Source organism: Stegodyphus dumicola, chromosome 1 (assembly GCF_044657685.1).
Source record: "Stegodyphus dumicola isolate Sdum_Otavi_A_Nest chromosome 1, ASM4465768v1".
NCBI lineage: Eukaryota > Metazoa > Arthropoda > Arachnida > Araneae > Eresidae > Stegodyphus > Stegodyphus dumicola.
Genome location: NC_140768.1, coordinates 139,015,592 through 139,030,745, shown reverse-complemented (window position 1 = coordinate 139,030,745; position 15,154 = coordinate 139,015,592). Strand labels below are relative to the sequence as shown.

Here is a 15,154-nt window from a genome sequence, read left to right as displayed (position 1 = left end):
ATCGTCAAAATTGAGCTGTTAAAGTTTCAGCACAACTTTACAACAGTACTTATATGTAAGCTTTGTACAAAATTTTATAGTTCTTAATTAATTCTGATAGTAAACAGATCATGTCTATAAAAATGATTTGTAACGTGGAAACAACATGCCTGTTTGTATTGCAATATATAATGTCCTGCAATATGTTGCCTGTACCTACTACAATAGATAACATCTTGAAATATGCACCTGCACAACTATCTATATCTCAATGTATATCATGTAATTTAATCCCTTACTTGAGCTAATTTAACGCTGAAAGGTTAGGAGTACCGTTGATGCCGCCGCCGGTGACAGTACATGTAGTGCTCATTGGAGTCACAATTTCCATCACGACTCGAGGAATGATGCCAGAATGTTGTTAGTTTTCTACTTAGTGTGAACGGGACTAATACCTGCTTACTTAGGGTAAATATTAGGTGGCCCCCTCACTTCTTCATAACATAACATAACATAACATACCCTAATATTAGAAGTGTTGGCAGAGAATTCTGAAAAAGAATTCTCACGAGATGTTAGATACGAGCCTTGCGTATAAGACCTTCGAAGAGGAAGGTAGACTGCATATGACGTAGCAGAGATAAGGTCCGGAAAGTAGTTGTGTGAATTTCCTGCGTCGCTACTGGTCCGTCATAGAGGGACTGCTAAATCTTTCCTAATCTTCGGATTCCACGAAATTGATGAGTAACATAACCGCTTGAAAGCCTGTTTGTAATTTCTCTGCAGAATTCTTTGCTGATCTGATTCTGCCAATATATGAGATGATGGAAGTTAAACACGAGTTTATCTTTTCATCCTGAAGCTATTTCATTGCGTCGCTGAGGTCTTTAGGGGTAGGAGTAATTTTACCTTTTAGTTTCTTGCTATAAGTAGCTTGGCTGGGATTTTTCTGCGCTGGTCTTGGAGCTAGGGAAGTTTTCTTCGGTGAATTCTGGAGCATTAGGCTGGGGAGGGCTTTTTTTTTTCGAATCTTTTCTTATACTCACTGCAGCCTCTATAGCTGCTGACGTGGCAGAGTCCACAGAAAATACATTTAGGCTTGTCTTCTGGCTTCATGTTTCATTGATTACTTCGATGCTGTTGCCCGCACTTTGCACATCTGACAAGATTACTGCAACAATACTGCAAATGACCGAACTGCTGGCAGCGGTAACATTGGACTTGCCTTTTCTTGGGATTGAATTTCTCTATGGTGATGTTAAAACTAAACATATTACTAAGCTGGTGAATCTTATTGCCCTCAGGGGATCTTTTTAAGTTCCAGTAGGTATATGGGGAGTCTAATTTTCTGTCCCTCGTGGGTTTTGGAGAACTGCTTAACTTTTTCCATTGGATATTTCCTGTGTTTAAGGTCCGAAAGTATGCCTCGCGTTGAACTGATTATTCTCCCCATAGCGCCAGTAGAGGGCGTTGCTGACGATATTCATTCGTTACAGTCCCCCCCCCAGTTACGAAGACATATCGGTGAGTAGCCAGAGGAAGAACTGTGTGGTTGGTTCTTTTGTGAAACATTCCTAGAAATGTTCTTTCTTGGTTTTCCTCTATTCTTAAGGGGATAAAATGGCTCAGTTTCATTAGAGGTTTCTTTAAATGGTCACAGGGAAGACGTGCAATACGTTCCAAGAGACACACTTGAATCTTTAATATCAGCTATTTGATAGCTCACAGGAGAATGTCTCTCTTTAATATTATGTAGGAGCCAACTCGTCGGGGGGGGGCGAATTTTGCGGATCATTTTTTGGTCTTGTTGCTAATAGGTTGTGAGATTACCAATACTTTGTTTCTAGCTGAGTACTGAATTGCACATTGACCGGAAAAATGTCCACAGGAAAAATGCTCACTTAGAAATATGCTCACACGGAAAAAAGTTCACATAGATATATGCTCACATGGAAATAAGCCCACTGATAAATAAAATACGTAAAAATATCTTTAGATTAATCAATAAATAATTAATCGATTTGAACATCGTACAGCTACTTGAATTTTTCAAAGAAAAACTATTTAAATTACCAAAACATCTATGGTGTATATATATATATATGTAGTTTTTGATATATATATATATATATATATATATATATATCAAAAACTACATAACTTATATGTAGATTTAGTTGCTATATAAGATTAACGAATGGGCCGTTTTGAATTAGGAAAAAGAGAGGAGGAAGGAAGAAAAATGAAACAGAATTATACAGCGAAAAATTATTACAATTTTAATTGTTAAAAAAATAAAATAATAGTAAGTATAAGTTACACATTTTATAATATAAACATTCAAAAGAATAAGTAAATAAGAATAATTATTTTATTTAAATTACGTAAAATATCTTGTTATATATACATCATGTATATTGCACATAAACTTTAAGGTATTTCTCCCGGCTTCATAGCATGCCTTCTTAGTGTGGTGGTCTGCACTATGGGCGCGTATTCCAGAGGTCCGTGGTTCGATTTCCGGTGAAGGCTTTGCTGATTTTCACATCTCCTACTTGCAAAATACCTAATGTCTCTACAGTGGCGCCCGAACTAAAAGGGTGGTGGATGATGATTCTGCATAATCAGGATTTGGCGATTGGGTCCCCTAGAAACCCCAGTCGTCCTTTAAAAGGGGGCGGTATATAATGTATTTCTGCCGCCTTCCTAGCACGTCTTCGTGGTGTGGTGGTCTGCACGCTGGCCGCGTATTCCAGAGATCCGTGGTTCGATTCCCGAGGAACATTTTTCACATCTCTTGCATCCAAAATACCTAATGTCTCTACAAACTTACTGAATATTAGCTAATATATGTAAATATATATTTTATCATCGATTTCATCATAGTTTCTTACATGATTCGCGATTACCAAATATAAGTTTACATACTTTCTTTTTTTTTATTTTTTTTTTATTTCAGTACGCCCTGTATGTACAATAGCTAGTAATAAAAGTTGACAGGCTAAATTAAATCTTTTTTTCAGTTCGTCAAACAAAAACCACATACTAGGATGGCTACAATTAAATAATGAATTTAGTACCTTATGAAAGCTTTTGTAATACTTTGTTGTTTTAGGAAACTTATTCATAATTATTCCACACTTTGACTGGAAACTGTGGTCTTCCAGAACTTTTTTTGGCTCGTAACTACATTCAAACATCAATTTCTATAGATACAAATCAAAAGTACGCAAAAATAGAGTAAATAAAAAAACAAAAATAAACTATTGGCAGTTACAGGAAAAAATGTCGCACAGGGAGCAGTAGTATAAAATATTACAGTACACGCTACATTTTAGTATAGTTTTCACTCTTTTATATACCGCCCCTAAATGGTTAATATGAGCATTTGTCCAATATTTTTTTCAAATGATCAAATAATTTTTCTTTAAAAATTTCAAGTAGATGTACGATGTTCAAATCGATTAATTAGTGATTGATTAATGTAAGGATATTTCTACGTATTTTATTTACCAGTGGGCTTATTTCCATAAGAGCATATATCTATGTGAGCTTTTTTCCGTGTGAGCATATTTCTAAGTGAGCATTTCTCCTTGTGAGTATTTTTCTTTAGGGGCATACTTCTGTGTGGGCTTTTAATCCTGTGAGAATTTATACCTGTGAGCATTATTCCTGTGGGCTTTCTTACTGTGGATGTTTTTTTAGAACCGAATTGTACAGCGCCGGTTCTGATCTTCGTACTTCTTTCTGTGGTCTTCTTTCGTTCGATGAGATCTTTAATTTCGGTTGAAATATTTGCAAATTTTTTAAGGTAAGGAATAATTCCTTTAACAAAATTGTCATTTTTGATTCTTGATTTGATGTCATGCTTTATATCTTCTAGAGTTCTAAGTTCCCCTCCAAACTGGAGAAAGGCTTCGCTGTGTGCTTTCGTGTCACATTTCGTGGTACTCAACACAAATCGTATTGATGGTAGTTTTGGTTTGAGTACGTAGAACATGATATTTAATAAATAATAATACACAAAACGTTAAAAAAAGTCCACTTTGGACATAATTTAAAATCTAAAACATTTCAGATTTTTTTCTTTAGATTTTGAATTCTAACAGTTTGGGAAAATAGAGTTAGTGTTTTAAAAATGAAAGTAAATAAAATGATTTTAAAATACAGCCCATTAAAATTCTTGTAACAGCTGTCTATAATTATCAACAGTAATTTCTGAATTTCCTTTGAGCTTACTTTATAGCTAAAACTTCAAGCTCATAACTAGACAGAACAGGAACAAGTACAGGGAGCACCATATCATCTATCATCACTATGAACAAAAATGATATTTTCTCGGTGTACTACCTTTCCGTATTTATTGAGTATTAAACAAGGTAACATGCAATCATAAAGATGTTATACATTTGGATATACGGAGCTGGATATTGTTATATTTGGTGATGGTAATGTTCATAGGTAGGTGAGATGCAATAAAGTTCGTAATAATAAATAGATACAATAAACATATACAGTAAAGTTCGTAATGTCAGTCTATCCTTATAGTACGTACAGTGTGGTGCACACAGTCAGTGTGGTGTGGTGCACACAGTTGTTAGGACACACAGTTCAATATGATATACTTGGTAATTAAACCTAAGTTCATGTCAGTTCAGTGCATCGCACTCGATTGGAATCAGCTCTGCTACACGGTATGGGGGTAAGGCACTTTTATGAATGGAGATTGAAGACACGCTAGAAGCGTGTGTTTGGTGGAGATAAAAATGACACTCTGAAATTATTGCAGAATGAGGGGATTGAAGATTAAGGGTGGCACATATTAGTCGATAGTAGTCGATGATGTTCTTTATCTGACTCAATTTTTTTCGGTGCTTGATTAGAAATCGCCTGAACCCCTGACCTGGGTTGTTTGGATGACGGATATGGTGAACAGACGTCATTGGACAGTTGAAGAGGTAGTGCTCTTATAACTAGACAGCTTCCCTTGTTGGAGGTTAGGTTTTCACTTATAAAGTAAGTGGGGTGTAACTGCCCAGTGTCGGCCTTTTCTAACAAAGCAGCGCCGAAGGCAAGACTCCTTCGTCTGTATGCAATTCTTGTGGTCCTCGTTGTTTGAAAATATGAAGAACAGGACTTATCGATAAAAGTTCTTTCAATCTGTTAAATGCCTCCTTTCTCTCAGGCCCAAATTTGAATTCTACCCTGTTACGAAGAAGATCACTTAGTGGTTTAACTATTTTTGAATAGTTGGCAATAAATTTTCTAAAATATCCCGTAAGACCTAAGAAGCTCTGAATTTTCTTAAGGTTCTTGGGCTCCGGAAAACTTTGAATAGGCATGTCTTTTTTTAGAAGAGTAGGCGAATTGTACAATCCTCAATAATATACCCGAGAATTTCTATTTTTCTTTTTAAAAATTGGCATTTCCTAAATTTGATCTCCAAACCGTATTCTTTCGATACTTTAAAATGCGTTTTAACATTTCTAAACCTTCTTTCTCGTTTCACACTGGAAAATCATAATCGTCCATGTAAGTAACAACAGTGTCATCTCGAATTAAATCTCTAAACACATTATAAATAAATCTTTGGAACATACTTGGTGACGTGTACAAACCAAAAGGCGCTTTTAGGAATTCGCACAGACCTGCATGTGTAATGAATGCCAAATATTCAGTGCAGTTTTCCTCCATGGGAACATGGAAAGAAATCATTTACTAAGTCTAACGTCGAAAAAGCGTTTGCTTCACCCATATGATCTGAAAGCCCCTCCACTCGTGGCGCTCCTCCACTCGTGGCATAGGAAAAGAATCCTTAACTATTTTTTTATTTAATTCATGAAAATCTACACAAAGGCGAGTCAAGCCATTTTGCTTCCTACACAAAACAATTAGCGGAGAATATTCTGAACAAAATGGCTTTTTATAATTCCATCCCTTAACCCCTTCTCGATTTTGTCACCAACAATTTTTTGGTCAGCAAAAGAAATTATCCTCGAACGGCTGAGAAACCGTTCCGTTCCGTTTGCTGTTGCCGCGTCTAGCTTGCAAAAATGCAAGCTGTATACCGGCTACTTCAGTTGGCTCCTTCATGTAGCGATGCAGGAACAGAAATGCCTAAGTGAGTCCTGGAGATAAGATAATACATAAAAATACAAATTTTCTCATAAACTGGAAGACTATATACACAATATTTACAAGTAATGGTCTTGCTAAATAAGCAGAAAGTCCTGTAGAGACCAAGAAATAGGTGATATGCTGGTGCGTATAAAACGCAAACAGGATAACAAAAATTTGTGATGCCGTCTAGTGGCTGCAGGACTTTCCATTCCCACATACATATGATAACATAAACAAAAGGAAAGAAGGACTGTTTAAGAATCCTGCTGCTAGACTGCAGTGATTTAATTAAACATAATCAAGTGAAGGAAAGGGGAATACAGTAAAATTCTGATAAATTCCAAAAAAGTAAAACGTAAGAATGCCAATAACGAAAACTAAGAAATCCAATTTGGAAACTACATAAATTCCAATCTACAAATTCATAATAGGGAAGGAAAGAAAGAAAAAATTAAACCAAAGGTAAAATAAAAATTGATTTTATAAAACTCAAAGGTAAAATTATTTTGAGAAGAATATGATGTATATAAAAGTGACTGGAAAAATTTCCTTACAAGCACCAGCTAACAGTAGTAGAAGGTACAATATTAAGAGGCAAAAACTGCAAATAAAAATTATACCAATATCAAAGCAAATTACCAAAATGTGACCAATTGAAAACATGCTGAAATAATACTGACTCTTCAGGGGGATTAGCTTATTTCACACTCTTCTCAACTGCTCAGACATCGTTTTTCATCCTTGTCATGCCTATGTAAATTAAGAGTTATTATAGTTAAATAGTCAGTTTCCATATTTAGCCGACCTATACGCATGTCAAGAATTCCCCTACAAGCGCAAATCAATTTAAAAATTACTTCGAACATTCATATAAAATAAAAAAACCATTATTTAAAAATTTAAAAAAAAAAAACGTTAGAACAACAATAAACAAGTAAAATTTACGTATTTAAAGATATGAATAAATGTAAATTATTTCTATTTGTTAGAACTGTAGTCAACCAAACAGAACAGTTGAGGCAAGTTGGAGAAAGAATTGGAGACCTGTGTGATCGACTTGAAAGAACTCCAGAAGGACAAGAAATTATACGATTAGCTAATGAGGTCTGTAGCTTACTTTCATCATTCCAAAAATGCACTATTTTGTCTCCTTGTTTTAAAAAAATCTTATGTGTACGCCACATGACTTCCTTATACGGAATATTAAATTATACGCATTTTTTCATGCATTTCATTTAAACTTATTGAATTGAATTCAATCTACTTCGTCGATAGCCCATAAACCACACTAGAATATATGCGCTTTTTAAAATTCACTATATTTACTTACCATAACGTTACTCTGGCGCTAGGTTCACTTAAACAGCGTTACATCTCATTAATTTTATTACTCAGAATGAATATATATATATATATATATATATATCATCCGAAGAATTGAATTATCTAATCGTTGCCACGTGTTCTATTCAAATACTATAGGTACAGGTACAAGTATGGGGGACACTAGCAATGTACCATACGTCAACTGGTAGTGCCTTCCCATACTAACTCTTTAAAAAAAGGGGGAGGGAGGGATTGCAAGTTTTATAAGAATTTACATAACTGAAGCTTTCCAAATGGTATAGAGTTTGTCTGCAATCCCACCGTACGCCCCGTATCCAGTATTTATTAAAAATAATGACGTAAGACATAAGTAGATAACAAAATAGTCTGAATACAATTTGAAATTCACAAATTAAATTGAACATCTGATTTGGTGGAAAAAAATAGAAGATAAACATAATTAGTAAATAAGTAAACATAATGAGATAATTATAACTAGTGCGGGCACCACAATGTTATAATGAATTGTAATAATAATGCTCAAGAGGTGGGTGTCCATGGTTATTTCAGACATAAAGGTTCATTGCAGTTTATAAAGTTAACGAGTGGAGTCATTTGTTCATAACCACAGCATGTAAAAGTTCTCTAAATTTATACAGTATGTGGACTTACACTTGACAGAAATCTAGGCCGTAGGAAGAGTCGTTGCATAATTTTTTGAAACTTTGGATATTGATGTTTTTCTTTAATTAGAGACCTTTGGAATGCCAGGAGATCAGTTCGGGGGGATTTTATGTGAATATCCTCAGTTATCCTCAGGGCATGAGAAAGTGTAATGCTCAGGAGTTTCCAGTTCCCCACATATGCAGATATCAGAACTGGCGAAAGTATTTTCTATTAGCATGAAAGACTTATTTCTTCGAATTTCATTACATTTCTCATTCAATTAATTCAGTTCTCACTTCGCGGCAAGGCAAAAATAATAAAAACACAAAATAACCTCATTAAAAATTTAAAGATATGGAAAAACATAAAATAACTTCATTAAAAATTTAAAGATATAGAAAAACATAAAACACCAAATACAGTTAAAAAATTAAAAAAAATAATTTTTACAATTAAAATTACAGTTTGTACGCGAAAACAAGCAATTCGGTCAGCTACAGCGCTGACAGATTTTTCGGTGCACAAAACTAACAGTTTACTTTTGGTCTTAATCGGCAAAAAGACACTGAAGGCGTAGAAACTAATTTAATTTGTTGTGGACGCTATGCTGAGTCACTATACCAGATAATTTAATAATTTAAATAATAATTCCAGGATAGATTAAGCATAATTTAATTCGCAATAATAAAAGAAGACGTTACTTTGTTGTTGCGAAGCTTAGTTTCTCTAGATTGGCAACAAATCCACCATTCTGCTAAATTTCAAACGTAGACAAATATGGCAGCTATAGTAAAAAAATTAAGCTTAGTCGCACTCCAACAACTTCTAAATTGTTGATAATTATACAACTACTAGATGACCCGGCAAACGTTGTTTTGCCATATAAATTATTTCTAGGGAAAATTTTGGTAGAAAAAAATAACTAACTTATTGTGTGTGAGGATGTGGTATGTGAGTGAAAAAGGCATGGAGCGCTGTGAACGATGACGGAACATAAAAATAACAAAACACCAAACATTTTTTTTTTAATTTATTGTAATTTATTCTTTAAAATTATATATTATCACTAATTATGAAAATATCATAAAAACAATATCAATCCCTTAATGTAATAGAGTGTATAATATTTTTTGTTAGCCCATCTTTAGCCAACACAAACAAACTGCATGGTTTGCCCACTCGAGAGAATGCCACGCATAATGTTTCGTGTGAAAATCATGGTGTGTTCAAATCTAAGCCACAGACAGACATCGTTTGCCTTGAGACTTATTGAAAGTCATTGCAAATGCCAATCTAATTGGAAATTGAAGATGTTTAAATTGAATTGGCACATCTGTGGGTATAATAGGGATTCGTGGTAGTAATATATTTTCACCTCGGAATTTGCCATTTAAAATGCTGGCTTCGACAACGTTTTTCATCAATTTTTTAATGACTAATCGCGTGCCATTGCATAGCCGTGGGGGGCTTCATATTACGAATCAAAATAACTGGAGATCCAAACTTCAGTTGTAAGTTATGCGGTGGCGTGCCTGGCAAATCCAATGAGTTCACAAACTCTGTTGGATAATTCACAGCTTCGTTGGCATCGCAAACTGTATCAATAGATTTGTATGACACCAAGTTCCCTGGCAACAACCGTTGTATCTTGAGATTCAAATCGTTGACGTCCACATTTTTTGTTGCTAAAATTGCTCTTTCTGCCAGCAATTCATGATTAATGTATTGTGTGTGTACATCGGGAAATATCTGGTCAATGAGAGCATCTTGCGAATTGAGGATTGTGCAGAAATCGTTCGGTAATTTTATGCACACAGTTTCATCTATTAGTAACTTTTCCATATTCTCCGATATCTAACAGTTGTTTTGAGAATGTTTCAGGGGATGGATTTTGAAACGTTTGAAAGCGCATATTTATTTTCAGTTTACGTTTTTCAACATTACACCAAAGTGGCGATTATTTTAAGCAAGCGTTGATCTCATCAGCCTACGTTGAACGTAAAATGACGGGAAGTGTTTGTCTGAAATCACCTGAAAGGAGTAACAGAGTGCCGCCAAATAGTTTGTCGTTGTTTTTTATGTCTTTCAATGTTCTTTTCAACGCTTCAAGCGAATGTTTGTATGCCACAGTGCATTCATCCCAGATGATGTTTCAGCATTGTGGTCATGGACGATTGTTTTATTTTATGTTGCACACTGCGTCTGGGTTATTTTGAATATTTAGTGGCAGCTTAAATACTGAATGAGCTGGTCTGCCCTCCATCCAATAAAGTTGCCGCAATGCCAGATGCAACGGCCAATGCGATGCAATTATTTGATCGTATTTCGGCGAGAATTAGCGAAATAAAGAATATTTTACCAGTTCCACCTGGTGCATCAAAAAAAAAAAAAAATCCATCTTGTCCTGCCGAAAGTGGGAGCATAATGCGGTCGTAAATGGTTCTTTGTTCCTCATTCATTAGTGGGGCATTGCGAATAACAATCACTGCCATTTCTAGAGTATTGTACTGTACTTCACGATTCATTTCAGTGTTCATTAAATCAGATGCACTTCGATTTGGCGAATGCATACGGAAATGACTGAGTGGTAAGTTGGCAATGATAATGCAAAGATCCTCAATAACAATCAATGAGTATATAGCGTTGCTGAATGTTATCGTTAAATCATTGCACCGTATACGATGTTGATGCAATATATCATCAGTCATTGAATCTTTGTGATTATCCCACAATGTCTCTGCTTCGGCTGGGAAACATTTAGTCAACACTATAGCGAATAGTAGACAAATTTGTATTGCTGCACAGTTCAATGCTGCTTCGACAAGCATCCATTCCCACTGGTTGTCCTCTTCCAGCAAGCCGAGTGCAAGGCATGCATCTTTATACGTTGAATACTGTTGTCCATTCACTTTACGTATATCTTGAAATGACAATGGGCCGGTGACATTAACCAACAACAGTCGAAGATAAAAGCACTCGGTCTGCCTTGGATTGACTGTAAATACTTGCCCCCAAGGTGTTTGGTTTGAATAGACTAGATCAATCGGTGTGCCTTGATTGTGGGGCATCCATTTTTTTTTTTTTTTTTTTTTTTGTTTTGTTTGAGCCCATGTGAAATAACGTGGTACTTCTGAATAGAGTAATGTTCGCGCAAAGGCACCAAAAGCATCCGCACGACTACACAATTAAAAAAATTCGGTGAGTTTAGTTTTTGGTGGATTTATAGCACGATCAACAGCTGTCTCGTTCGTGAAAAATACGCACTGACCGTTTTCAAGATGGATTCCTAAATGAATAACTGCTGGATACCATTCATGAATTGGGAAACCAAAGATACGCCAAACAGCTTCATTGGAGCTGATGTACCGTCCAATTTGGTAGAGCGTTATTTCATCGGTGTTATTCACTGGATGAGCATTCACATTGGTATTTTTAACTCGAAATACAGCCATATCACTGCCTTTAGTCACATACTTGCAAATGTATTTGATGCTGTTCACTGAATTGCAGAACTCAACATTAATATGAACATTGAATGTTTTGCTCAGCAGAGGCGAATATGGAACCACACAATGATTGTCAATGTCAATGTCTGCTAATGTTTTGAATAAATGTTTGACAGCCATTATCGGGATTTCTTCGACGATATATTGGATATCCGTCGACGTTTGTGATCGTATCGTTAGTGAAATTTTTAGGAAAACTTTTGGTACATTTTCCATCTGCCATGCAAGAGATAAACGATTCAGATTACCTCACGGGCCATGAATCACGTTTGCTGTAACAATATCAAACAGCAACTGATCAGTAGATGGCACTAGAATTTCCGCAGAAATTATACTATCAATTTCTTCAGGACGGATTTTATCGATTAACCAAACCAAAATGTGTGCAGGAGGTAATCCTCGCTTTTGCCATTCAACCGAATACATCCAGCAGCGTGTGGGATCGAATAAATGTAATTTTATAATGAAACTTATTAAACGTTTAATTTTTAAAATGTGTTTAATTTTTGTCTGAACACATGTGCTGTAATGTCATGACGATGTATTGCATTTTGGCCAGGCAATAGCAAAGATGTAATCTCCAGCCATTTTGGATTACATGTGAACGTGATAAGCACACACGGTCGTCCATGTTCACGCATCGAAAGGCAGAGCATCCTGTAGTGGTGGCCAAAATTGTGGACACTTTTGGAAATTTTTATGTTTTTGAACTTTGTATGCTTATAGAAAATGTTACGTTTCGCAAAATGCAAACTTGTATATATCATTTTAAAGAGAATTTATTACTGAATTCAATACAAAACACAAAATTCAATTATTTGAAATACAAAAAAGTTATATGTACTTTAATATAAATAAAAAACACAGTTATGAAGTGGTTTGTAATGTCTAGCTTTCCTGGCCAATCACTGTTCTTGTTCTGAGAACCAATCAAAGGTTAGTAACTGCCAGTAGAAGCTGACATCATGTTTACACTTGAAACAATTCATTATTTTGCTTTGTTCTGTAGAAGGAGGACCTGTTTCTTATACACTGCAATTACAAGTAGGAATTTTTGTAAAAATTTTTAATATTTAGTCAAGAAGCAATGACATCAAATAAAAGAGTAGATTGGACATCTAGAAAGAGATGTAAAATTATTGTGTTACGAGAAAGTGGTCTTTCCTATGCTGAAATTGCAAGACAGATGGGTGGTTCAGTGACTACACCTGGAGTCCGAAAGTTTTGTTTACGATATCAGGAGACAAATTCAATAAAAAACAAAGTAGGAAAAGGCCGAAAAAGCTGCTCCACATCTATTGATGACAGAAGAATAAAAAGACTATGCCTCCAAGATAGAAAAATGCCATCAGCGGCCATCAGAAGTGATCTGAATGATGCTGGTGTTTCTGTCAGTTCAAGAACAATCAGGAGAAGATTAACAGATGTTGGACTGAGAGGTAGAATTCCACGAACAAAAGCCTTATCTTAATTTTCAGCAAGGAAAAAAAAGACTACAGTAGGCAAAGGAACACACTAATTAGACAGATGATCAGTGGTCACAAGTTATATGGAGTGATGAAACTAAGATATCGTTATTCGGTAGTGATGGGCGAAAATATGTAAGACGTAGAATAGGAGAAGAGCTACATCCTGACTGCATTCAAGCAACTGTGAAGAACCCAGTTTGTGTTATGATTTGGTCATGCATGTCAGCAGATGGTATTGGTCGCCTTCATGTCATATATGGGACACTGAATGCCAGAAAATACACTGACACTATTCTAGAACCAAAACTTCTACCTTCCATCAGAGATCTCTTTCCCAACAATGCTTCGCTTATTTTTCAGCAGGATTCTGCTCCTTGCCACACGGCCAAAATATCGAAAGAGTGGTTTCGTACAAAGAGCATTAAATTGTTGTCATGGCCAGGAAACAGTCCTGACCTCAATCCTATCGAAAATTTGTGGCACTGTTTGAAAACTCTTGTCCGAATGAGGCGCCCATCAAATAAAAGGAAACTAATTGAGACTATAATTGTTTCCTGGCATCATGTAATAACGAAAGAAGAGCTTAAAACTCTTGTCAGCTCAATGAAAAGTCGATGTGAAGCTGTAATCAGAAATAAAGGGTACCCTACTAAGTACTGATAACTCACTGCAATCATCAATATCTAATGTATATCGATAACTATTATCGTTTAACTTTTTTTTTTGTATTGCAAATAATTGAATTTTGTGTTTTGTATTGAATTCAGTAATACATTCTCTTTAAAATGATATATACAAGTTTGCATTTTGTGAAACGTAACGTTTTCTATAAGCATACAAAGTTCAAAAACTTAAAAATTTCCAAAAGTGTCCACAATTTTGGCCACCGCTGTATATTCTTGCATATGACGTGGACTGCCTATGTATGATGATGGTAGAATGACAGAGTTACCAATTTCGGCGACGTCGGCGTTGTTGACAATAGCGTCTCGCAAGTGAATGTATTCTTCCGTGCGCAGCTTTTGTTGATTATATCACAAGTATCGTAGTCGTTCGCTCTCTATCTTCACGTGCATGTCGTCGACCATGAATTGTTGACAAAGCTCACGACATCGTAGAATGACGTTGTCCTGACCGCGTCTAATCATCAACCGTTACGCATAATAATCCTTCGAGCTAACGCTCTTGTTTGTTTCGGCTCCTGTAATAATATATTCATAAATATTAATTCAAATTAATAAGTTTAATAAATTACGTTTTTGGTTAAACGAGTAAGTTCATAATGAATGAAGTACCTGTTACGGGATCTCGTTGTTTAATATTTATGCAATATCCCTCTTGTTCCTTCCAGAACATTAGCGGACATTGGAGAGCGTCATATGAACTGTGTGTATCAGCAATGAAATGGAGATTATTATTTCTTCTACGTATCACGATTTCTCGTGTAGCTGTACAATCGCCAACCATGATTCCAGCACGTCGTCAACAACAGATGGATTGAATCTACGAATATGCTCTCCAGCTGGTGTTATATCAGGATTGATGACAATAGCGTGATTATCACTTTGTAATTTGTGCATGCAATAATTTGAATATTTTCAACAATTCATTGTACTCAATCAATAGAGCATCCATTTCGCCGAAGATGCGTCTGGCAAAAAGTGAATTGAGGTTATTGTAGCCACAACGTGCATCCACGCAATTGGCAAGTGCGCTTCCGGAATCCTCACCGCCCATAAAGTAGATTTGTAAAACTTTATGTGGCTCGTTTGGCATTGGTGGCAACGAGAACACTTTGTGATAAATTTGGGCTTTGATTTTGAATATTGAATTGAATTGTTGACCATTTGCAGCATTATTTTTAACTATTTCCGCTGCTCCGAGCGATGTGATTTGGAAACATGAATTGAATGTTGAATTGACTTCAGGAACAGGTTAGAATCTGGATCCGTGCCGATAAGCAAACCGTTCAATGGTTCAGGTGGTGTATCAATTTCAGGTAGTTGTAGTTTTCCTGATGCGCAACACATCCCAGCTGGCTCATTTTTAAATTTAAGAGCATTACAATGCGGGTATTCCGTGTCCATA

General features: G+C 35.7%; 1 protein-coding gene across 4 annotated transcripts in view; it reads left to right on the top strand.

Annotated features, from left to right (window-relative positions):
- LOC118205845 (uncharacterized) overlaps positions 1-15,154 on the top strand; it is a 93,309-nt gene that overhangs the window by 62,838 nt on the left and 15,317 nt on the right. For all 4 annotated transcript variants that reach the window (XM_085821368.1, XM_085821360.1, XM_085821365.1 and 1 more), the window contains one exon: positions 7,089-7,203. In XM_085821368.1, the coding sequence (XP_085677494.1) occupies positions 7,089-7,203 (115 nt within the window). The remainder of the gene's footprint in view (positions 1-7,088; positions 7,204-15,154) is intronic.